This window comes from Rousettus aegyptiacus, unplaced genomic scaffold (assembly GCF_014176215.1).
Source record: "Rousettus aegyptiacus isolate mRouAeg1 unplaced genomic scaffold, mRouAeg1.p scaffold_m13_p_9, whole genome shotgun sequence".
NCBI lineage: Eukaryota > Metazoa > Chordata > Mammalia > Chiroptera > Pteropodidae > Rousettus > Rousettus aegyptiacus.
In genome coordinates, this window is record NW_023416312.1 from 104,178,063 (window position 1) to 104,201,903 (window position 23,841).

At 48.8% G+C, this 23,841-nt stretch overlaps 1 protein-coding gene across 2 annotated transcripts; it reads left to right on the forward strand.

Annotated features, from left to right (window-relative positions):
- The first annotated feature begins 8,288 nt into the window (after positions 1 to 8,288).
- Positions 8,289 to 22,302, forward strand: IGBP1 (immunoglobulin binding protein 1). Of its 2 annotated transcripts, none has more exons than XM_036227058.1 (6): positions 8,289 to 8,705; positions 9,006 to 9,299; positions 13,986 to 14,181; positions 15,520 to 15,599; positions 16,298 to 16,410; positions 18,496 to 18,702. In XM_036227058.1, exons 1-6 carry the CDS (start codon positions 8,515 to 8,517, stop codon positions 18,498 to 18,500), a joined length of 879 nt encoding a protein of 292 aa, XP_036082951.1. In that variant the 5' UTR covers positions 8,289 to 8,514; the 3' UTR covers positions 18,501 to 18,702. The 2 variants fall into 2 exon arrangements, with proteins under 2 accessions (XP_036082951.1, XP_015988114.2); XM_016132628.2 differs by lacking the exon at positions 18,496 to 18,702 and adding an exon at positions 21,875 to 22,302 and having other exon boundaries at positions 8,300 to 8,705.
- The last annotated feature ends 1,539 nt before the right edge of the window (positions 22,303 to 23,841 follow it).

The window sequence follows — 23,841 nt, forward strand, 5'->3', positions numbered from 1 at the left end:
TTCCACTGCCTCAGGGCTTGCTGATCATCTCACCACGGAAAGGCTGGGTCTCTGAAAGGTAAAAGAGGGGGTGCGATTTCTAGAGCTAAGAGTTAAAACTAAATGCAATCAAAGTCATAAGGACCCTTGGTTTCACATTCTATTCTTTATTCCTGGAATGCTCTTCCCAGCTCAACTTTCTGGCAGAATCTGACCTGTCTGTTCCACAAGCTGCAACTGAAATGTGATCTCTTTTGTGAAGGCTTCCTTGATCTTCCATGTTTTCTTGGCTCCAGCCTTCTAGTCAACTGCGCAGCACCCTCCTCATCCTCCCTGGCCAGTTGTTGTTTATCCCCACCCCTTTCCCGACTTTTCTTCAGTTGACCCTTATTCTATAACTGACACTCTGCTAATATACACACATTATCCCACTGAATCTTCACGTCACCCTATGAGTTTGGTATCATTATTATCCCCATTTTACAGCCCAGAAAACTAAGCCTTAAAGAATCTAGGTCAATAACCAACATCACCCAGGATACAGGGTTGATGAGCTGTACAGTGGAGAGCCAATCGCAGGCCAACTAAAAAGACTTTTAAACCCAGTACTTAAGTACTTAGTATGTACCAGTTTAAGGGTTATAGTAACTCTGGGAGAGGCTTACTGAAGCTAGGCAGAGTAGAGATGAAATCTCTTTAGGTCTACGTGCCCTGATGTCCTAGAGGATGCGGTGACCTTAGGACAGCCCAATGGCAAATATCTGTGGCTTCTTCCATCTGAGACAGATCAGGGTAGGGCAGGAAAAAAACTCATACCTTTCTAAGTAGAAAGCAAAGCAAAGTTTCAGGTACTGACACTGCCTACTTCAACAATTCACACAAAATCCCTCGGCCATGCCTAGACAGAGGTCAAAGAGTCCTGGGCAAGAGTGACAGGCAGCAGGGAGAAAGCAGAGGGGGAGCAAATGAGGCCAGAGTTTAATCTCCAACTGCCACCTGGTGGTCAGCCTTAGAGAAGCAAGTGGATGAGGCTATGGTCCTGTCTTGGCACAAGCGGAGGGGCAGCTTTTAGCTACTCAAGGGAACTGGGTCTTGGCTCACTCATTCACTCATTCATCCATCTATCCATTCATTTCTTAATTTATTCAATAAAGGTTTATTATACTAGGTACAGTCTAGGCACTGAGAATGCAGCAGTGAAAACCCCAAAAATGTGTGTTGTCATTGAGCTTATATTCTAGTGGTGGGAGACAGAAAAAAATAAATATATGATATGGTTAAAGGGTGATGAATGTTATAGAGAAAAAGCTGGGAAAGCGGAGAGGTGGAGGCTTTGCCATTTTAAATAAAGCCTCACTGAGAAGGCAAAATTTGAGAAGACTTAAAGGAGGTAAGGGAGGTAGCCGGGAAGATGTCTGTGGGAGGACAGTCCCGGGATAAGAAAATAGCCAGGAAAGACCTTAAGGTGGGAGTATATGTGGTATGATTGAGGAGCAGTCAGGAAGCCCGTGTAGCTGAAGCAGAGTGAATAAGGGGAGGAGTAATAGGAGATAAGCACACAGCAGTAGGCAGGGATCACATCATGTGGGGCTCTGAAGACCTGTTTTATGTACTGAGTGAGCTGGGAAGCCTTGGGAGGATAACTTGCCCAGAATCACCCAAGCTAGCAAGTGGCAGTAGGCATTCTGTCTCAAAAGTCTATATTCTGCAGTACTGATAGGGATAGACACATAGACCAGTGGATCGCAAAATAGAACCCAAAAACAGACCCATACAAATCCATCCAATTGAGTCTGGACAAAGGTACAAAATGATGCAATGGAGGAAAGATGGTCTTTCCAACAAATTATGCTGGAGTAGTTGACCAACCAAACAAACGAATGAATGAACGAACGGACAGACGGACGGACGAACGGATGGATGGATGAATAAACAAATGAACAAATCTTGCCCTAAACTTGACATCTTATACAAAAATGAACTCAAAATGGATCAGAGACTTATATGTAAAACATAAAATTATAATAAACAATAAACTTAGAGTTTGTGATCAACAGTTTGAAGGGAAAAAAAGTTTAGATACCCCCACTGTGTCACTTAACAAAAAAAAAAAAAACCTTAACAAATTTATGCTAGCATTCGTACCTGAAAAATCAGTTCCTTAATGAGAAGATCGGAACCACTTATGATCTGACATTAAAAGGGGACATTCAGGGTGACAATTAGTCTAACACTTTATTTTACAAATGGAAAAAAGGAGGCTCAGAGACAAGAGGCCATTTGGCCAAAGTCATACAGCAAAGGAGGATACTAGAAATAGAATTCTCTTGGTTCCCAGGTTCAGGGAGGATGATAAGGGGCTCAGCAGGGGAATCAAGACCAAGTTCCTTCATCTCTCTGAGCCTCTGTTCTTTAAATTCTGTAAAATGGCTAGTTATGAGTTCAAGTATGCGAACTACCTAGCCCAGTGCCTAGCACATAATTGGTAATCGATAAACTGTAGTTTCCCCTTTGTTGACAGAGGGGTCGCCATGCCTTCAAAGCCAAGAGGAACAGAGACAAAGACTGCAGCCACAGCATGGGGTCACCCTCACTTTCCTTCCAGCTCTCCCTGAGTTCTAGACTTCGAGTAGAGATTGATCCTGGTGTTATGCTACGGTAGGGCTGAGGGTCACCATGGAGATGACTGGGGAGGGGGATGAGACTTTCAGTTTCTATGGTGACAGCCTGAGAAGCAGGATATGATGTGGAAGAAAAGTTGCGGAGCGTGGAATTCTTTCCATGGAGATGGGGAGGGGGCTCTCTGAGGTGCACCCAGGGGTGGAGATAGAGGTATGGGAGACATGAAGCCAGTGATCCCCATGGTGAGGGTGGAGTCATCTAGGGAACAGCAAGAGGTGAAGCTTTCTATCTCTGATGCTAGGGGTTCGCTTAGACCAATTCACATGTTCCCCCACCTACCACCTGAATTCATCTCTCATGTCACCAGCACGCCTCCATACTTTGGGAAAGGCTGGGCCAGCATGTCTACCACAGCCAGTCCTCGAAGAATGTGGTGTCCTTCAATGTCGTCCCATTTCCCTATAATCTTGACAAGGTGCCATAAGAACTTAACTTTTGTTTATATCAACTAGCTTATGGGAAAACAGGTTTTATTATATGTAGTTTGGCTCAAAGTTGCAGAACCTATCAACAACATTAAATGAGGACTCACTGTATAATCTCTCTCAGAGCTACCATGGGGTGCAATTAAGAAGTTGTTTATCGAAGTTCTTCAGAAGCAATTGCTACACAAATGGGCATGTGGTAGGCCCTGCTTGCCTTTCATGATCCACGAGGGCAAAACTTTTGTCCATCTCATTCACTCTAGTGCCTAGAACAGTGTCTCGCACATAGCGGGCATTCAATAAACACATGTTGAATGAATTAATCACCTACATCTTGTTGCCTCCAACTCTAACTTCCAATATCGAAGAGCTTCAAGTTCTCTACATATGCTATCACCATTCACGACTCACTTTCAGCATCATCTCCTTTGAGAGGACTTCTATAAACCTGCAAGAGAGGCTCCCCTCCTGGGTGTTCCCATCATACCCTCCCTGTATCACTATAACGTTTGTTGTTAGAGCCTTTGGAACAAAGACTCTATATTTATATCCCAGCAGCTAGCATAGCAGCTGGCACATAATAGGTCCTCAAGAAATATTTAATCAAACCAAATACCTCCCCATTGCTTATGTCACATCCAGTCTACACCCTTCTGGCTAATTGCACATCCTCCATAATGTAAGCCAGCCTACTGATCCAATCTTAACTTCTTTTTACTTTTTTAGCACAAGTCTGTTACATGTTCATTTCCTATTTTGTTCTTCACTAGGTCTGCAATTTCCCCCTCTTTGGTAGTATTGTGCTCGCTGGAAAATGACTGCTTGGCTATTGCCCATGGGAACATAACATTCCAACAATACGCTTTCTGTGTCTATACTCCCGCTTGCACAACTGACCTGTGCGTTGACAGTTAGTAAAAAGAAGAAAAATAGACTTTTGTGTTCAGACAGAATGAAGAATGGGGTTTAGGGCTTAAAACCCCTGTACCTCTACATTTCGGGGCTGCTTAATTTGGGGTCTGCATACCCCTGGCAGACCCGGCTAGCTGAATAAAGAGCGTTTCCTATAACTCACTGGTTTCTGGTGGTCCATGTGTCTATCAGGGGCTGGAGGCTACAATAGTATAGCTTAGTGGTTAAGAGCATGGGCTCTGGATTCAGAGCTGGATTCAATGGATTTGGGTTCAAATCTCAGTATAAGGGAAGACTTTGGGGCCAGTTACTTTAACCTGTGATCCACAATTTCTTATCTGTAAAACACAACCAAATGGAGGAAAGGATCAGTGATATCAAAGACAGAAATCTAGAAATAAATCAAAAGGAAGAAGAGAGAAAGCAAAGAATGAAAAATAATGAAAGAGAAATACAAGAACTAGCTGATACCGTCAGGAGACAAAACATAAGAATAATGGGCATCCTCGAAGGGGAGGAAAAGGAGCAGGGATTAGAAAGCATTTTCAGACAACTAGTTGATGAGAATTTCCTAAATCTAAGGAATGAGCTGGAGCTTGGAATTCAAGAATTCAATAGAACACCCAGTTCTGTCAACCCAAGTCAACCCAAAAAGTCCTTCTCTTATCTGTAAAACAAGGGTATAGCAACACCTATTTCTTATGGCAGCTGTGAGGATTGAGAAAATACACATAAAGTACTTAACATAGTCACCTGGCAGGAAGTGAGCATTCGGAGAAGTTTAGGTATTATTATTATTTATTATTATTATTATGCAACATTATTCATTTAACTTTGAGTTCCTACCTAACAGGTGTCAGGTGCTATGCTGAGGTAAATACAGACATTTATGATACTCTCCCTGGTCTCAAGCAGCCCTCAGTCTATTTATAGACAGTTGTGAATAAAGAAAAGCATAGTTCAGTAGTGTCACAGGGAAATGGGTAAAGTGCTCTAAGAGCTAAGAGGAGGGCACCTACCTGCAGGCGAAAGATCAAGAAATGCTTCCTGGAGGATGTGATCCTTGAGTCAGGTTAGAAGTAATTAACAGAAATTATCCAGGCAGACAAGGGAGAGGATAGTCCAAGCAGAAGGCACGACCCATCTAAATGCATGAAGACCCAAGACAATATGACAGGTTCGGAGAACTAGGAGAGTTTGCTAAAAGTAGAGCTTAGGATCCATGGGGGAAGGGCAGAGGAAGGGTGTCAGTATCAGATCAAAAAGGCTCTTATAAGTCAGATATGGAGTTTGGTCTTTAATAGAATGCCTGCTCAGTGCCAAAGTTATTCCCCCCATTCTTAGCAAAACGTACCATTTGATTGTGTGTTTACCTCTTTCTTCCATTGAACTATGGGCTCCTTAAGGGCTCAAACCCTGGGTCATGTTCTTTTAATTCCCAGCACCTAGCATTCAGATAGCGCACAACGAATGTGGAAAGAGGGAAGGAAGGGACTTCTGCAGAGTCACGAGGGAACTCAGTAGCAGATGTAGGGCTCAAATTCAGGTCTCCAGAGTATTTTTAAGTGCCGTGCCACATTCCTCAGAGTTGGATATAGAAGTAGGGATCAAAGTCTTTCATTTAATGCAATCTTCCTTGTATCGGCATTTTTCCTTTCATGGTCTAATGAATTTCTTGACACTAGTCAGGCAAATTCAGATATCAAAAACACTTAGTAAAGATAGTTTGAACGCTAATGATTAAGTAATTATTCCACAAATAATTTTTGGTAAATTACAGCCTGCTCTTGGCTTTACACTACACAAAATTTGATTTCATTCAATGCTACTTGATGGTATTACAGGTGTAAATAACAGAATATTACTCGCTCAAGTAAAAAAACAGCGGTAGATCATCTAAAGCTGACCAAAGGTCTAAACTGCCAAGCACCTCACTTCAGACAGGCAGGAAAAAGTCTACTTAAACATTTCTCTGATAAATCGTACCATATGTTATCCAAAGTAACAAATCCGTGTTCAGATCAGTAGGGGACAGAAGAACACCTATCACCTCTATCAGAATCATATAAAGAAATACTTAAAAGGTCGTGTCAGTTCTACAGTTATAATACATTATTTAAAATGCTTTCACTATTCTCCTGAAGTCTAGTTTCTCTCCATCCCAACTCACTCTATATTGTTGCCCAGTCAATCTTAGCTGTGTGACCTTGGGCAGGCCACCTAACTTCTCAGGGTTTCAGTTTCCTCAACTGCTAAATGAAGGAGCTGTGCTAGATGAATGCTTTATATACTGTTACTTAGAGCCCTTGAGTCTCTCAGAGGTGTCTTGGTGTCTACAGTGCCACTAAGCAGGGAAAAGATGGGCCGAGTTGGCAGGCTTCCGTGTACCCACTTCAAACACAGGAGCCCTTGTAGAAAGTAAAATTTGGTTTGGAACAGGAGTTCTGCTACTACACAAAGCTTAAGTACTATTATATTTCCGAGATTTCTAAGGGCCCTCCTAGTTTCTCTAAACTAAGATTTCATAAAACTCTTCTATACACAACTAAGATTTAATATGATAAAGAGTTTACATGCAGAAACACAATAAAAGACATTTTGATTATTACTTTTCTCTAATCACTTTTTAATCTTGGTATCATCTCTAAACAAGATGCAATGCAATAATTCAAATGACCATTCAAATGCATAATATACACTCTGAAAGTAATTGGAAACTCCCGTAAAGACTGCCATTTTGAAAGCCATAGAAAAAATGGCTTACAAAGTTCAAGACCAAATTCAAACTGTGTGGTTTTTTTTTTCCTCTTAGGCAACCGTAAAACTATGTCTCAGTCCAAGCAAATGCACGGGAACAAATTCTCTTTAGTGTCACAATCGCTAAATTTCCAAGTCTCTTGCACAAGTACTATCTTCGTCCTTTGTATTCCTGGCCAAAGATGACCCTGAAAGTTGAGTTTATTGGAGTAGGTGCTAGAGCCTCAGTCCCTCCTCAGCTTCTGAAGTGCGATGTCGCAAGGGGAGGTTTATTAGCATCATCTGGGAAGCTTCTCCAGCCCACACTTAAACCCTGCTCTGCTCTCCCTCCCGCGAAGCCCCGTTTTAGCTCAGGGCTTCATTCCATGCCACATAAAAGGTCCTATGTGTCTTCTAAAATCTTGCTCAATTTGAGGTCGATGAAGTAGAAAACACCCGAATTTAGGAGACGCTGGCTTTGTCACAACTGGTTGGGCGAGTCACTTCTGTGGTGTCCTTTATTGTCTTGTACTTGGTTTTACATAAAAAAAAAATTCTTCTCAACTATAGTTTAAAATATATTTAGTTTGAAAGCTTATTTTCTAGGGCAGGCAGTATGCATTCTACTGAAATGTCCTAGGACAGCTCGGAGTGTGTCCTAAGGTAATCAGTATATATTTATATCGATTTATTCAAAGCAACGACGAGCCTTCTTTCAAGGTTCTGGAATTATATTTTTACATCAGCACTGTCCAGTAGAAATATGTGAGCCAAAAATGTGAGACTAATATGTCAAGTTCTCTAGTAAGCACAGTAAAAAAAAGGGAAGACGCAAATGGAATTAATTTTAATAATATATTTAACGCAATTTATAGAAAAGATCTGCATTTCAGCAATGTAGTCAGTGTCAGAAGGATTGAGCTATTTCATATCCTTTTTTTCGTAGTAGGTCGTGAGAACCCGGTAGGTTGCACATTTCGACCTCGCGTCCATTCACAACAGCCACATTGGAGCGCTCGGCAGCTCCGTGTGGCCGGTGGCTACATAGTGAACAGTGCGAGCTCCGCACAGCCGGGCTGCTTTCCAAAGGCATCACTTGCTTTTCTACTCCTGTAACGACACCGAGCACCTAAGAAGTCGCAGGCACGGGGCTAGCCCGGCCGGAGGGGCGAACAAAGTCATCGGACGCCTTTGTGTAAGGCGGGGGGAGGGGATGTGTAAGTCTCTCCCGGTAACTGGGGGTCGTAGGGGCCCCGATGGGGGTGCACGGACAATGACTCGGCGGGGGGAGCGGGGCAAGGCAGGCGTCACCGAGGAAGCGACGAGGAAGGAGAGTGAGTGTGAGTGTGTGAGTGTGAGCGTGACGGGAAGGGGGCGCCGGGGAGCACCCCGAGCTGCAGCCGCGGACGGGAGCCGCGAGGGGGGCGCCACGCGCACGTGGCGCTCAGGTCCCCGAGCCCGCGGAGCGCGTCGCGGCTCCGGCGCCGTCACAGCCGCGGAGCCCGCCAGCCCGGGGCGGCGACGAGGGCCGGGGCGCGCGGTGACGCCCCGCCGTTGGCCGCCGCGCCCCGCCTGTGACGGGTGAGTCCCCGGAAACGGTTGCCGGGGCGGCCGCCGGCGCCCCGAACTCCTCCGGCGCCTGGGTAACAAAGGGCCGGCGCGGCCTGCGCCGCGGCCCTTCCGGCCGCCCGTCCCCGCCGCGCGTCCCCGCCGGGGCCTCGGGGCAGCCGGCCGCCGCGGGCGCCGGAAGTGAGCGCTCCCGGGCCCCGCCTCCGCCAAGATGGCAGCCGCCGAGGACGACGAGCTGCTGCCGCGGCTCCCCGACCTGTTCGAGACCGGCCAGCAGCTTCTGGACGAAGTGGAAGTGGCGGCGGAGCCCACCGGCTCCCGGGCTGTGCAGGACAAGGTGTCGAAGGGGCTGGACCTCCTGAAGACGGCCGCCGAGATGCTGTCGCAGCTCGACCTGTTCAGGTACGGGGGGCGGGCGGGAAGGGCCCCGAGGGTGCAGCCCCCGGGCCCGGGGTGCGGGGCGGGGGGGGCCTTTGTGACGGGGCCGCCGCCGCCGCCTTCACCGCCCGCGCTCCCCTTCCTCGCCCCCGCGGAGTCGCTGTCCCGCGACTCTGCTCCCCAGGGACCCCTCCTGCGCAGCCCCCGGCGTGGAAGAGCGTTGAGGGAGGTGGCCGCCGCCCCCCGCGCCCCCCGCGCCCGGAGCGAGGCCCGCGGTGTGCACACCCGGCCGGGCTTCACCGCCTCCCCTCCCGCTCCCCGCAGCCGAAACGAAGATTTGGAGGAGATCGCTTCCACGGACCTGAAGTACCTGATGTTGCCAGCGTTTCAGGGAGCGCTCGCCATGAAGCAAGTGAACCCCAGCAAGCGTCTGGATCATCTGCAGCAGGCGCGAGAACACTTTTCAAACTACTTAACCCAGTGCCAGCACTATCACGTGGCGGAGTTTCAGCTGCCCAAAGCCAAGGACAACTCCGCTGAAAATAACACGGCCAGTTCCTCCGTGGCCTATCCTAACCTCTTTGCTATGGCAGCTCAGAGACAGGCTAAAATAGAGAGGTGGGTCGGAAGCTGTCATTTCAAGACTGTCCGATGAACGGCAGTGCTTTTGGGCGGTGGGTGCATGTTCGCTTTTGGGGGAGGACAGTGCTCTGTGTCACTCTTAGTTCTTAATGATCATAGCCCCTGGTGAGAGCAAGCCCTCCTGAGTTTTTCGAGAAGCCTCTGCCTTTGTCATGATGATAGTCCCTAATGCTCAGACCCCTACTACCTTACAATGGGGAGCAAAGTGTCTCCCCGTCCCACATCACAGCTGTCATATGGCACAGCAGGCAGATGGCTGAAGGGCGCAGTATCTTGTAGCGATAGCCCATTTACGGTCCTTTGATTGAGAAGCTCTGCTGTCCCAGTACTGGATCAAACGTCCTGTCACAGCTCCACCGCGTGACCGCGAACAACTTGCTTATTCTCAGTTTAGTTTAAGGAAGCAGTCAGTGAATGTGCCTAGGAGCTGCACTAGACACGGGGGGTACAACGCGAGCGTCAGTATGGGTGGTCTCTGCCTTGCAGGAGCCTCCTGTTTGGTGGTTTGGTGAGGAAATGAGACACAGAAACAGTATCAATATAAAATGTGATAGATGTTACAAAGTACCGTGAGGACAGACGGAGGCAGCATCTAACGGAACAGGGAGCAGGAGAGAAGACAAGGCTCCCTAGAACAGGTGACTCCTGTGTAAGGATGACTTGTGTAAGGATGAACAGGAATATAATCTAGAAGAGGAAGGGGGAGCATTAGCCAGCAGTGAGCGTAGCATCAGTAAGGGATGGCACTGGGGAGCCATGCTGGGGTGAGGAGCAGCTGTAGGCGATCAGGTGATGTTTGAACGCAAAGGGGTGGCATGACGATGCTGACGACTGTCATAGCGTGCAGACCTGGGGGACAGCCTCGTTGCCGAGACGGCGGGAGGGGCTTGCACCCCAGCTCTACCATTCAGTGACTCTGACTTTGGTTAAGTTGCTTCATCTCTCGTTGCCCTCATTTCCCCAGCTGTACAATTGGATAATAGGTCCTTTCCGATACAGAAAAAGCTTAGCACAATGTCCGAGTCAGGAAGCACTAGAGTCAGCTACTGCTACATCTTTGCGATCGATGTAGGTTGTGGAGTCAGAGAGCTGGGTTTGAGACCCAGCTTTGATTATAAGCGGTCAGACTTCGGGTAACTTATTTAATCTATCTGGCCTCAGATTTCCTCATAAGTGAAATCTAAGTAATGGTAATTATCTCAGGGTTAAGAGGCATCATCAATAAGATAAAGCATACAGTACAGCTAAGCACAGTATCTGGCACTCAGTAAATATTTTATAAATTTTACTGTTAGGCCGTGCTAAAGAGCCTAAACTTTAGCTGATGATCGCGGTCCACCGGAGTTTTTCTTTTTCACAAAGAGCAACATTTCATGTTGCATTTCAGTAGCATCCTGTGGCAGCTAGGAAGCACTGTGAGGGACAGGATTAGATCCCATTCGGTCACGGAGGTGATGAGGCCTCACTCCGTCAGTGGCAGAGGGACGGGGGGATGTGTTTATTTAGGAGCGTTGACTCTGCAGAAAACCTGATGATCAATTGCTTGTGGGAGCTGGGGTATCAGGAAGGAGCAAAGGAGATGGCCGTGTTCCTGACTCAGCTGGGCGGCGGTGGAAATCGCTAAGGTGGGGAATGGAGGAAGAAGATTATATCTGGGTCGGGGAGAGCACGACTTTGGGACCGAGGCTTGGCGCCTTTGCGAGGTGCCTAGGAGACATCCACGTAGACGTATCTGGTAGCGTGAAACTTGGGAGACGCCTGATCTGAAAAGCTCCAAATGTATTTGTTCACTTGACAAATGTTTATGGAGCCTTTCCTGTGTGCCAGGGACTGTGCTAGGTCATGGAGAACCAGATTAAGTCTGCGTCTTCATGGAGCTTTTATTTTGGTGAGGAGACAGGCAGTAAGATAGTAAATAATGGCGTGAGTTTAGGTGGTGAGGGCTATAAAGAACAGTAAAGGACGCTTAGGGGCTAGTGAGTGACTAGTAAAGTAGAAGCTAGGTAAGTAATGAGTCTCGTTGTAGATTTGCCGAATGATTTCGGAGGAAACGGCGTAGACTGACAGGGAGTGGAGCACTAGCAGAAACCCACGGCAGGAGCGTGAGCTACGCACAGGGAATGGGGGACGGTTGGCTGCGGTGGGCGGAGGGCTGCGTGAGGAAGCGATGCGTGTGGAAAACCGAAAGGGGAGAGGCAGAAGGCCACGTCCACGTGTCGCAGCAGTACTTCAGCTGGGAAGACGTGATCAAAATGAAGTGACGGCTCTCAGAGGTACCGCTTTTGAAAGAAGCATTTACGTAGAAAGCAGATTGTTCGCACCCTTATTTCCTTCTCGTAAGTCTTCCCTCCCCCACATCATGACTACGTACTGAGGCCATCCTGCATCAGACACGCAAGCGGTGCATCCCCTCTCTCTCTCAAAACCTGTTTCTCCTTGCATCTTCTCTGACCCCATCTGTGAGGAGTAGGTATAAGTCTAGTTGATTAACGTCACCTCCATGCTTTTGAAAGAAGTAGAGAAGTAGAAGATAGGTAAGTCAGGAGTCTCATTTTTGATTTGCTGAATTTAGTCCCCAAAATGACAACTGGATAGCCAGGCCCATAGACAGATGGAGATGTGTAACTAAAACCTGGGAGACAGTTTTGCGGCTAGCGCTCAAAATTTAGGAGCTCTGGTGGGTGTGGATAGTTGCCCAAGGAAAAACGGGTAGAAAGAAAACAGCCAAGGATAAAACCTTTGCGGGCAAGTTAAGGGAGGAGGATGGGGAAGGAAGGGACAGTCAAAAGCTATAAGAGACTTGACAAGGTACAGGAAGAAGTGCCTATAGGAGCCTGGGGAGGAGGGACAGCAGAAGTCGTGTCCCGTGGAGGCTTCTGCCTACCCCACTCCAGGAGCTGTCATACAACTTTGTGCTACTCATAGCTGCGTAATTCTCGAGAGCTGGAATTCCCGAAGGTCAGGGACCTCGACCAGTTGCATCCTTCGTATCCTGACTGTGTTACCGCATCCTTGGTGCCCATTCCAGACCCGGGCTCACGGTAGCTACTCGAGATGTTGTGCGGGGGCAGACAGAGTACTCACCAGGAAGATGGGAGCAAAATGGGGGAGCAGAAAGGGCCTGGATTTTGGAGTCCAATCTGGGGCAACCAGTCCAATTTCTACCACTTAATTGGTGAGGTGTCATCTAGCCCCCCAGCCTCAATTTTCTTATCAGCTATCAATATGTGTATTATATCGCTGCTTACAAAGCACTTTCATGCTCCATTTGACCCTCTTAACAATCGCACAAAGCAAATGTTACCCCACTTTAAAGATAAGGAAATGGGCTTTGAGAATTGACTTGTCCAAAGTTCCATAGCTGGTTAGGTGGCCAGGCTGGGATGGAAACCCAGGTCTTCAGACTTTCAGGGAGTTCGAGGATGCTCACACACACACACCCCGAAAAAAAATCAAGCACCTCTGTCCGTGGGCCTCGGGTGAAGAACCCCAGGCATCCGATTCCAAAGGCCCGGAGGGGGCGGTCAGGAAGCACTATTGCAGGACACTTGGGGACCACGGACATTCCCCTTGAGTCCTCTCTTTCCTTTGAGCCTTTGCGTCCATCAAACTGGCAAATCCTGTCTGTCGCAGATTTTAAATACATCCATCTCTCGCCACATCCCTGTTTCAAGTCACTTGTCTCCCCTGGATTGCGGTCGCCTCTACTTCCACCTGTGCTTCCCAGTGCCCACAGGCCACAGGCCACACAGAGCAGCCGGAGGGGCCCATATAAAAAAATGCGTTCATGTCACTGTTCCTCTCCTGTATTCTAGTCCAGCCTCCAACGGCTTTTCCATGTCACTCGGAATATGGCATTTGTTCTCTCTAGCCTTCTACAAATTCTGGATGTGGCTACCTGTCTGACCTCTTTCCCATCATTCTTCACTGCACGCCACCCGTCCATGCACTTGACCTTGCTCTTTGCTTCTTCCCAGCACTGACCACCATCTGTCTCCTTATCTGTTCCGTTTCGTCCACTCCCGCTAGAATGAAAGCTTCGGGAGAGCAGGGACTTTGTTGTATACACAGCAGTGTCGCCAGCACTAACAGTGCCTGTGACATACTAGGTACTCAGTAAATATTTGTTGAGTGAATGATAGATGATAGAATGCGTCCTGCCAAGGGCAGGCGGGGCTCTCATGAGTCTGAAAGCAGAATGACTCAGAGAGCTGGGAGCGTTTTGCCCAGCAGAAGAGATGATTATTTGTCAGGCTGTTTCACAAGGAATTCCTACATTAATGGCGGGTCATTGACCCCTAAGATTCTGTGATTCTCTGAAACCATAATTCCCAAATGGCCATAGTGCGATGACAGTGAGTGCCCAACCTAGGAAAGGCTTATGGAACAAAATTGCTGAGGCACTCCCATCTCTAGAGACGCCGGGAGGACTTGCTCAGACCAGGTTCTTTCTATATTTTTTTCTGGCTTCGGAATGTATTTCTCAGCCCCTGTTGATCCCATCCTTGCCTCGTTGCCTTGAGAGAATGGCCTCGGCGGCACGTTCTGAGGCCCAGACTGTGTATTTTTGCCAAGGCAGCAGTCGGCATGCTGACTGGTCACTTACAGAGTGAAAACCTTATCGCGACCGTTCAAAAGAGCATCTGCGTTTCTGTGGAACAGGTACAAGCAGAGGAAGGAGCTGGAGCGGAGGCTGGCCGCCCAGAAGGCCGCCGTGGAAAGTGGCCAGGCAGACGACGAGCAAGTGCGCGAGTACTACCTCCTTCACCTGCGAAGGTGGGTCGTTGTCAGCCTAGAGGAGCTCGAGAGCATCGACCAAGAGATGAAGATCCTGAGGGAGAAGGACTTGTCAAAGGAGGTAAGCCTGGTGCTGCGCCGCCTGGCGGGGTCCGCAGGAGAGTCGTGGAGTTCAGGGCGCTGCCAGGCGTCTGGGAGACCCCCATTCCCATGGAGACCAGCGAGGCAGGCCGCAGGCACGCCGGGGTAGCGCTCTGTCTAGCGGGCAGCCGTGGGCCCCAGCGCCTACCTCCCAGAGCCGCACCCGCAGCCGTTTGTGATTTTGTGACATGCCACGGGGGAGGGAGACGTCCGAAGCGCAAATGGCATTCGGCCGCGGAGAGGCATGAGGAGCAGAGTGCAGCTGGGCGGGAGAGAGGAAAGCGTAGGGAGAAGACGGAACGAGCAGGCCGAGGTCGAGCTTACAGCGCGATGCATTCTGGGCACCTTTAGGTCACCCAGGTATGACACCCGGCAAGGACAGCTGCGTGCACACACGCAGAAACCCGGGGTACACAGCTTTGGCTGTCCGTGGGTCATAACCCAGAAGTCTGGGCTCAGTTGTGTTCCGCCCCCTAATTCCATTTGCACCAATGAGCCCAGGCAATGTCACCTCCTCTGGGTAGCATCAGCCCGGTGCCCCGTGTCCAAAGTAAAAGACCGAATGTTAGCATTCGAGGGCCGTGTGAGCTTGAGCTCTCTGCATGAGTGGTTTTCACACATGGTGAGGCTGGACTCTTCCAGGTCCTCCCCTGCTCTCTCCTCTGTCACTGCTGTTTTTTTAATGCCCTCTCATGTGGTGACATTGCTGAGATGGCCCTAGAACCTAACGAACAGCTTTTCTTCGAGCACACTGTTTCATGTTTCATCATGCCCCTGGACAGCCAAGGCTCCTTGCAACATTTGTTCGCGCCTGTGTGTGAAAACTGTGAACCCAGTGTCTCCTCCTCGCACTTGGGAATCCCTCTTCAGACGTACCGCAGGGGGTTCTCGGCTGCTAATAGCATAATCATGTTGGAACGGGGGGTGTAGAAGAAGGCTCTTAATTCAACTTCAGCACTGCAGGCCAGGCCGAGGAGAGGGGCCCCAAATTAGCTCAGGGGGTTTCGATGGAACATGGAAGAAGGCTTTGGAACCTGCTTTGGAGGGGAGGATTTTAAAGCCGAGTAGTTCTTTAGTCACAGTGACATGAGTCCTGGGAGGGCTTCCGCTTCCTCTCTCTTCACCAAGGTCCTCGGGCATCCTCAGAAGAGCCACACAAGCTCCAGCATCGGTATTCTGCCGCCATAGCTCAGAGACTGATGTGTAGGGAGGGAGTGAAGTTTGAATCCGGGGCTTTTCGAGCACCAGAAGCCTGAAGAGCCTGCGTAGTGGGGTGGGCCAAAGGCAAACGCACTTCTAACGTTCATCTCCTTTTTAGGCAACACCTTCTCCCTCATCTCGTCAGGACAGGCCTCCAATGAAACCCTTCATTCTCACTCGGAATGCGGCCCAAGCCAAGTAGGTAACACCAAAAAAGGGGGTTGCCTTTGCAGGCCCCTTGCTTTTGCAGTCCCTTGGTAGTGTGGGACAGCAGATGGCTTGGGCATTGTTAAAAGGGCTTGGCTTCACCTGGGAGGCTGTTCTTTCACAAAGGGCTGTTACGATCTCTCTTAATTCCTTCTTTCTTCCTTCAGCATATTTCTCTCACAAACTTGAGCTTAAAAAGACACTCAAGAGAGAGGCAACAAAAATAGCGAATTAGCTAATTAGCTGAAAACAGAAAGAAGGAATCTGATGGAGAATTCTTTCCTATTACTGCCTATAGCTACAGTTCTCAAAAGTACAGAGTCACCTGTCTGGCTTCGCAAGATGCTTTTACATAGGATGGCCGGAGAGAGTCCTTCCTCTGCGTGCCTTTTAGACCCACCAACTATAAACACCCCTATCAGAGTCACCAGTGCTCTGTGGGACATTGGCCTCTGGGACCCCTTATTGGGAGGTGATCCTGGGCTATTTATCTTGTCTTGAAAGCGCTTGACTTCAGCGCCCCTTCCTGGACGCCTTTTTTACACATCCTCACAGGAATTTGCACAACTCAGAAGACAGCTGGTTAGGGGAGGAAGGATGAAATAGACACAGGCTTTGTCACTGAAAGGAAGAGGCTTTTTAATAGTGCTATTTATGTTGCGTTTTCTAAATGCACTGTGATCTTGCAGAGTATTTGGAGCTGGCTATCCAAGTCTGGCGACCATGACGGTGCATGACTGGTACGATCAGCATCAGAAACGTGGCGTGCTACCAGATCAGGGGATAGCCAAGACATCGTCAGGTATGGGGGGGGGGTACCTACGCTCCCGGCCCCTTACTCCCTAGTGCTTAAATGCAGGCTGAGCATTATGGTCCTTTAGGAGCAGAAGTAACCTGGACAAAGATTCGGAGCAGCAGAAAGATTCCAGGCAGGATTTTATTTCATTTATTATTAAAATAAACAGCAGGTGATTCCGGGAAGACAGGGGTGGAGGGGCAGCGTAGTTTTTGAATCTCCAGATATCACGGCATAAAAACAGACCGAGCAGCTAGATGGCAACACCAGAAAGCCGTGGGTAGCAGGGCCACGTCTGGCAGGGGCAGAGCAGCTCCTGCAGATGACAATGGCAGACTGGGCAGACCGTAGCAGGCACTGAGAGCGATCAAAAGCAGACAGAGACCAGAGGGCAGTCAGCACGCAGAGGAAGGAGTGGTACTTGCAGCTTCTTGATGGCGGGCACTTTGACTTCCCGTCGTGTTGGTGCCCAGCTTGGTGATCAGATCATGGTAGATACGCGGAGGTGTCTGGGGGAGAGAAGGTTGGAGAAGGAGGTCGTGAGAAAGATGGAAGTAATATGGCATTAGCAGAAAAAGCACAGACGGACCCGAGGTGGCCGGGTACTCCCGCCAGCTGGCGGGACGTCATCTAGCCCCTCTGAGCCTCATTAGGGAATTGCAAATGAAAATAAGAGTGATACCATGACACCCCTGTAAGAGCGGCCAAAATCCAAACACTGACAACACCAATCGCTGGCGATGACATAGAACCACAGGGCCCCTCAGTCATTGCTGGCGGGATTACAAAATGGCACAGCCACTTTGTAAGACAGTCTGGCCGTTTCCCACAAAACTAAACATACTTGTAACATATAATCCAGCAGTTGTGTTCCTTGGTATTTACCCAGATGAGCTGAAAAGTCCATGTAAAAACCTGCACACAAGCGGGTATAGCAGCTTCATTCCTAATTGCCAAAACCTGGAAGCACCCAAGCTGTCCCCAGTGGGTGAGTGGAGAAACAAAGCGTGGTCCACCCAGACAGCGGACTAGGATCCGTTGCTAAAAGGAAATGAGCTCTCAAGCCATGAAAAGTTGTGGAGGAACCTCAAATGCATATTCCAAAGGGAAAGAAGCCAATCCGAAAAGGCTACATACTGTATGGTTCCAACTCTGTGACATTCTGGAAAAGGCAAAACTATGGAGACAGTGAGAGGATCCGTGGGTGGCAGGGGTCAGAGGAGAAGGGAGGAGGAAGACGGGAGCACGGAGGGCTTGCAGGGCAGTGCAAGTAATCGATCTGACACTGCGATGCTGGACACACGTCATTAGACATTGGTCCAGACCTGTAGATCCTACACCACCAAGCGGGAACCCTGATGTCAGCCAGGGGCTCGGGGCGAGGACGTTGCATCCATGTAGGTTCATTGGTTATAACAAACGTGTCGTCCCATGGGGGACGGTGATGGTGGGGGAGGCTGTGCGTGCGTGGGGGGGAGCAGGGGGTGTATGGGAACTCCATGCGCTCTCCACTCAATGTTGCTGTGAGCCCAAAGCTGCTCTAAAAGTATTTTTACAAAATAATGCAAAGAGACAAAACTCAACCATCAGGAGGGAAATTAGGAAGGAGGCAAAAAAGAAGGAGCAGAGGAAGCGAGAACAGGTGAACAGGAAACCGGCAGCAGAGCAGTGGGGCCCAGGCCAGCCACACCAGGAACGACTTCAAACCTAAGCGCGATAAACCTCCAAACTAGAAACCAGAGATGATCACACTCAACTGCGTGCTGTCTGTAAGAGATGCATTTTAATGATAAAGATGCAGATCGATCGACAGTCAAAAAGTTGAACAAGGTATACTATGCTAAAAGGAAGCGTAAGGAAGCAGCAGCAGCTATCGAGATGCCACGTAGACTTCAGACAAAAGGTGTTACTGGACATTAAAAGGGCATTTTATACTAATAAAAGGCAATTTATCAGGAAGATAGCAATCAAACATGTTCACGCCTAATAACGAGCTTCACATTACACGAAGGAAAAAATTGGCGCAGTTTAAATGCAGAAATGGACAGATCTGCAATCATGCTTGATTTTAGTACTTTTCTTTCAGTACAGGATAGAATTATGACACAGAAAGCGAGGAAGGACACAGAAGACCTGGACGACACTAGCGACCGACCACCTTAAGCTACTTGACATGGAACAGTATGTCCAGAACTGCAAAATCGACTTCTCTTCAACCTCACATGGCAAATTCACGAAGGTAGACCATATTCTGGGCCATGAAAGAGGTCTCCGTAAATTTAAATTTTCAAAGTTTAAGATCACACCGAATGTGTCCTTTGATCACAAATGGAATTAAATTAGCAATCCATAACAACATACTTAGGAAATCCCCAAATATTTTTTAAATCAAACAACATACTTCTAAGTAACCTATGGGTCAAAGGAATCACAAGGAAAATTAGGAAAGATTTTAAACCGAAAGACGATAAAAATACAAGATCAGAATTCATGGGGTACAACTGCAGCAGTGATGAGAGGGACATGTGTAACTCTCAATACTTATATTAGAAAAAAAAAGATAAAATCAACAACCTAAGGTCCTACCTTAAGAAGCTGAGGAAAACAAAAACAAAAGAAGCCCAAAGTCCACAGAAGAAAGGAAACAATAAAAATAGAGAATCTGGGGGCATCGTGGCGATAATGGCACCCGAGAGGTGAGCACGTGCGTACCCCAGGACCTGGTCATCTCCCTCCGCGTCCACGAAAGGCTCACGCGGGAATATTCATAGCAGCAGCATCTGTAATAGCACAGACTGGACGCTGCGCAAACCACATACCCAGTACGATGGGTAAACTCATTTCGGGATATCCACACAACGAAATCCTGCTTAGCAAACAGGTTGAACTACCGTTCTTCCGCCAAAAGTGACAAATACAGCTGAATTTTATAAACATAATGCCGAATGAAAAAAAGCCAGACACAAAAGAGTATATTCTGTATGAGACCATTCCTATGAAGTTCGAACACAAATGAAACTAGTATTTGTTAGTTAAAAGCCTGTATGATGTTCGCCTTTACTGGGGAGGGAGGGGGTTGTGAATGGAATTGGCCCTGAGAGGGACTTCTGAGGAGTTACTCCTGTTTTATATCTTGATCTAGGGACTGATTTCATAGATGTGTTCAGATGTGAAAATTCCCCGAGCTGTACTATGGTTTTTTCCCACATGTATGTCATACTTTAATAGCAAAAGAAAAAACTCGTGGGCAGTATTTACAATGAAACTGGGTGACAGTGTATTCCCATGAACCTCAAGATAAAAACAGGTAAATGGTCCAGAGCCACAAGATCAACTAGTGATTGGTATCTCTGTAAAGAAAGCAGAAAGCGTTGACAGACTGTGTCAAAGATCTGACACCCAGGAGAATTCCAGAACAACAAGCAGGTGTTCACTATGAAACGTAGCCGTCCAGTTTCAGAACAAAACTGTCCAGGTCATCAAAAACGAGGAAAGTGAGAAATTGTCACAGCCAAGAGGAGACAAGGAGACATGGTGACTGAATGCAATGTGGTGTCGTGGGTGGAATCCTGAAACCGGAAAAGGACATTAGGTAAAACCCAAGGAAATGTAAATAAAGTGTGGGCTTTAGCTGTTCGTAACATGTGACTGTTGGTTCCTTAGTTGTGACACAAACCATAGTAATGGAAGAGGTCCACAGGACAGGGTAGGGACGGATGTGTAAGGACTCTGCACTGTCGTCTCAAGTTTCCTGTAAATCTAAAACTATTCTGAAATTTAAAAGTTTAAGTATCCTTTTAGAAATCATTGCAATTGGTTGAACCCCATCAACTGTTTAATTTCGTGAGTTCATAATTATATTTGAAAACAAAAACTGTTCAATTTCAGAGGATAAGGAACCCACTGATTATCTTGGAAAGCAGTAAAGTAAGGGAGCCGAGCACTTCTCTTTTCTCCTGGGTAACTAAGTAGCAGAAGGTGAGGGGAGGCCTCTTTTTAGAAAAGCATTCTACGTCATAAAAGCGAAAATAGGAGTATCGCCTCTCTGAAAAGTCCAGAAAATTCATGAATCTAGGCGTTGAACATCAACAGCTGCTAACATCACAACACACGAGACACCAACCTTATGTGCCACCCGATGAGAGAACACAGCAGCACCTACACCCACACCGCCGGCGTCAGCCCAGACTCAGACCAGGCCTCGGGGTGAAACTTGCCGAGCTGCGGAAATACAGGAAAACACGTGCAGACAGCAAAATCCAAATTCGGGGAAGCTGCAGTTCAAGCGCCCCAGTTTCTCCAAGAGATATAAGCTGTGAGGACAGGGATGGAACAGGGCCCTTTAGATTAGAAAGACATCACCGTATCTTAAGTGGGCAACACTAATGTCAAGAACGTCACGCTGAATGAAAAGTCAGACACAAAAGACAGTGCCGGATTCCGTTTCTGTGAAACGTCCAGAACAGGCAGCTTTGCAGAGAAAGAAGGCCGATTAGTGGTTGCTAGGGGCTGGGGACAGACGGAATGGGGGCTGACTGTAAATGGGCACAGGGGACATTTGCGGGGGGAGGGGGGTTGACAGAAAACCCTTTGATGGGATGCTGGTGATGGTTACACAGGTCTACTTAAAGTCATTAAGACGTGACTGTACAGAGGGACAGCTGGTGTCTCGGGTTGCACACCCAGGTCTCGAAGCTGTAGAAACTCCAGGAAGTTCTAGTACAAAATGTGGTGCAGGGTCCCCTGTGGGCCAGAGGGACTGTGAGTTGGAAGATGCTCAGGGAGGAGGTTTTGGGACAGGCGCAGATAGTCAGTCCATTTGTAGACCCAGGTAGAGGCTATAAAGGGTGGGTGGGTGTGTGTTTCCCAGTAGTCTTTATTTTTCCAATAAAAGCACCTTTTGAAAAGAAGAGCAGACTCCTAACATGCTAGCAACGGGCAGGGCCCCAGACGTCATTCCGTGCCATAGTAATGAGACCGTTTCCTGTGGGCAAACTCAGGGCCACCAGGAAATGCTCCTTCACCTCAGGAAAGAGAAAATGAATGCAAAAGAGGCTCAGCAGTTGGTTCAGCCTCTTTTGGGTGTGTAGCTGTAACGGGACACGGCTGGAGAGAAAGTCGCCCGCAGTCCCCACTCTCTGGCACATGGTGAACTATAAATTCAGAAATGCGCTCTACTTGGGTGTTTTGGTATGCTGGAGTTTTTTGTGGTTGGGTTGGGTTGGTGGGGGTGGGGTGCTGGCCGCTTTAGCATGAGTTCTTACCCAAAATTGAATGCATCCTGGGGGGGCAACTTTTTTGGTTTTGCTTCTTAAGAAAACCCCCCGGAGCAGCCGTCCTCCCTGGCGTTGGCCATGTCCCCACTGCGTGCGTGAGCACTGTTCCCGCCGCGGCGGAGTTCCCTGTGCTCACCGTATGTGAATGTCCCTCGGGTTCTCACCTCCGTTGTCTTCTTTTGCTACCTGGGCAGAGGTCAGAAAAGCAGCTCGGCGACAAGAAGAGCTGGACATCAAGGAGGACGAGGAGGACGAGGAAACACTCCAGCGGGCTCGGGAGTGGGATGACTGGAAGGACACCCACCCTAGGGGCTATGGCAACCGGCAGAACATGGGCTAGCCCCCCAGGAGACGGGGCCGGGGGGCAGCCTTCCCCCACCTGGGCTTCCGCTTCGGCACCCCCGCGAAGGCAGAGACGCCGAATCTGCCTCACGCTCAATAAAGTGTCAAGCAATTACGAGTGTGTGCGCACCCTGGTTTTAGCATTATCATGCTCATCGTGGTGTATTCTGATTTCTTAAGTGGAAAGAAAAGAGCACTAAGAAATGACTGTATAATTACTGGCTATGATGAATTCCTAAAAATAAAAGTCCCTTCGATGGCACGAGTCTACAGAAACAGGCATGGGATATCGGCTGTGTTTTCATGGGAAAGGGGGTTGGCTGTGGGTCCCCAGGCTGACAGAGACAGCCTGCTTGTCGCCCTTTGACACTAGCCGGGCTCACACTCTTCCTGCCCTGGCACTGAAATAGCCCAACACAACTTGGCGAGGGGCCAGCACAAAAAAGCCAGGACGTTTCCTGCCACCCAGCACAATTTTCAGGAATTAGAGCTGTCAACGAGTGGGCCATAACAACCCTACCCACTGGTCCTTGGCCAGGAGGAGCAAGCGATCGGGCGCTGCGAGGGCCATACTGGGTGTGGCTCTGAGGCCAGGGCCTTTGCTCATAGGACACGCAGCTCGGGCCGGAGCGCAGCTCGTAACTGGGCCACGTGAGCCCAGCTGGCCCTCCCTGCCTGTGCTGGGCAGTGCCTGGCACAGCCCAAGGTGCTGAATCAATGCAGGGAGCAGGCGAGAGAACCCACATTCACAGCGCAGCCAGGCCACTGGGCCATCTGTGGAACAAAGGAGCATTCCTGCTGAGGTTGCTAAGGACCCGCTTGCCCACACACAGAAGGGAAAAGAGTCTTTAAGTGGCGCCTACACTAAATATTGTTCATTCCCTGTGGCTGAGACTGGGAACCGCCAGGGGCGGTTCACACGCATGCCCACCTTCCCCTCCTTCCTGTGCCCCAGAGCAGAGGACACAGGTAAACGGTGTAGGCTGTGACCCGGGAGCTAAGGCACGACACATGCTGACTTCCCAAATGCTCAGGTCGCTCAGCTCTTTACTGTCGGTGCCTTTACTCCATCTCTCACCACCCTCGTCCCTCACTGTCCCTCTCACCCCCTGCCTCTGAGAGGAGACCACACTGTGGCGTGTCGCCCCTTTCCTAATTCTTTACTTTCAACTAACTTCAGTGTGTGTGTGGGATTCTAGAATTCTTTCCGCACTCTCCGCCAAACCCTCTTCTCAGTGCAGGCCTTGGTCTCCCCCAACTTGGGGGTATTCGCCCTGTTCTGCATCAGAATGTGCCATGACCGTCACTTTGCTGGTCACTTGCAGTCATGCCAGGCACTGGATGTGGAGGACGGGGTGGCACAGATGCCATTGAAAGGTGCCTACTTTCTACAGTAGAGACATGTCCTCAGCTCTTGGGTTGACACCCTAAAATAGCAGAAATGATGTGTATAAAGTGCATGCTTTTGTTCTCTGCCTTCGGTACACTTAGACTTTCTTTTGAGAGGAAGATGACTCAGCCTTCCTGTTCTAGCTTCTGCCAGCTAGCTTAGGAGAGGGGCTGGGGGAGACTTTGTCCCCTGCTGGTTATGGGATTGTAAGTGTGATGAGCAGGAGGCAGAAGACCCAACAATACACTGGTGCGCTGTTCAAAAAGGACCTTTGACCTGGCGACTTCCGCTCCTGCCCTTGAAGCTCCACTGTGAGCTCATTCTCAAAGTGGGCCAGGCTGGGGTCACCCCTGTGGTCCCTGTCTGTTTAATGGTGGGACTAGCAGAAGATTCGGGTTGTTTCAGCCCCGTTACACATTCTGGTGTCTA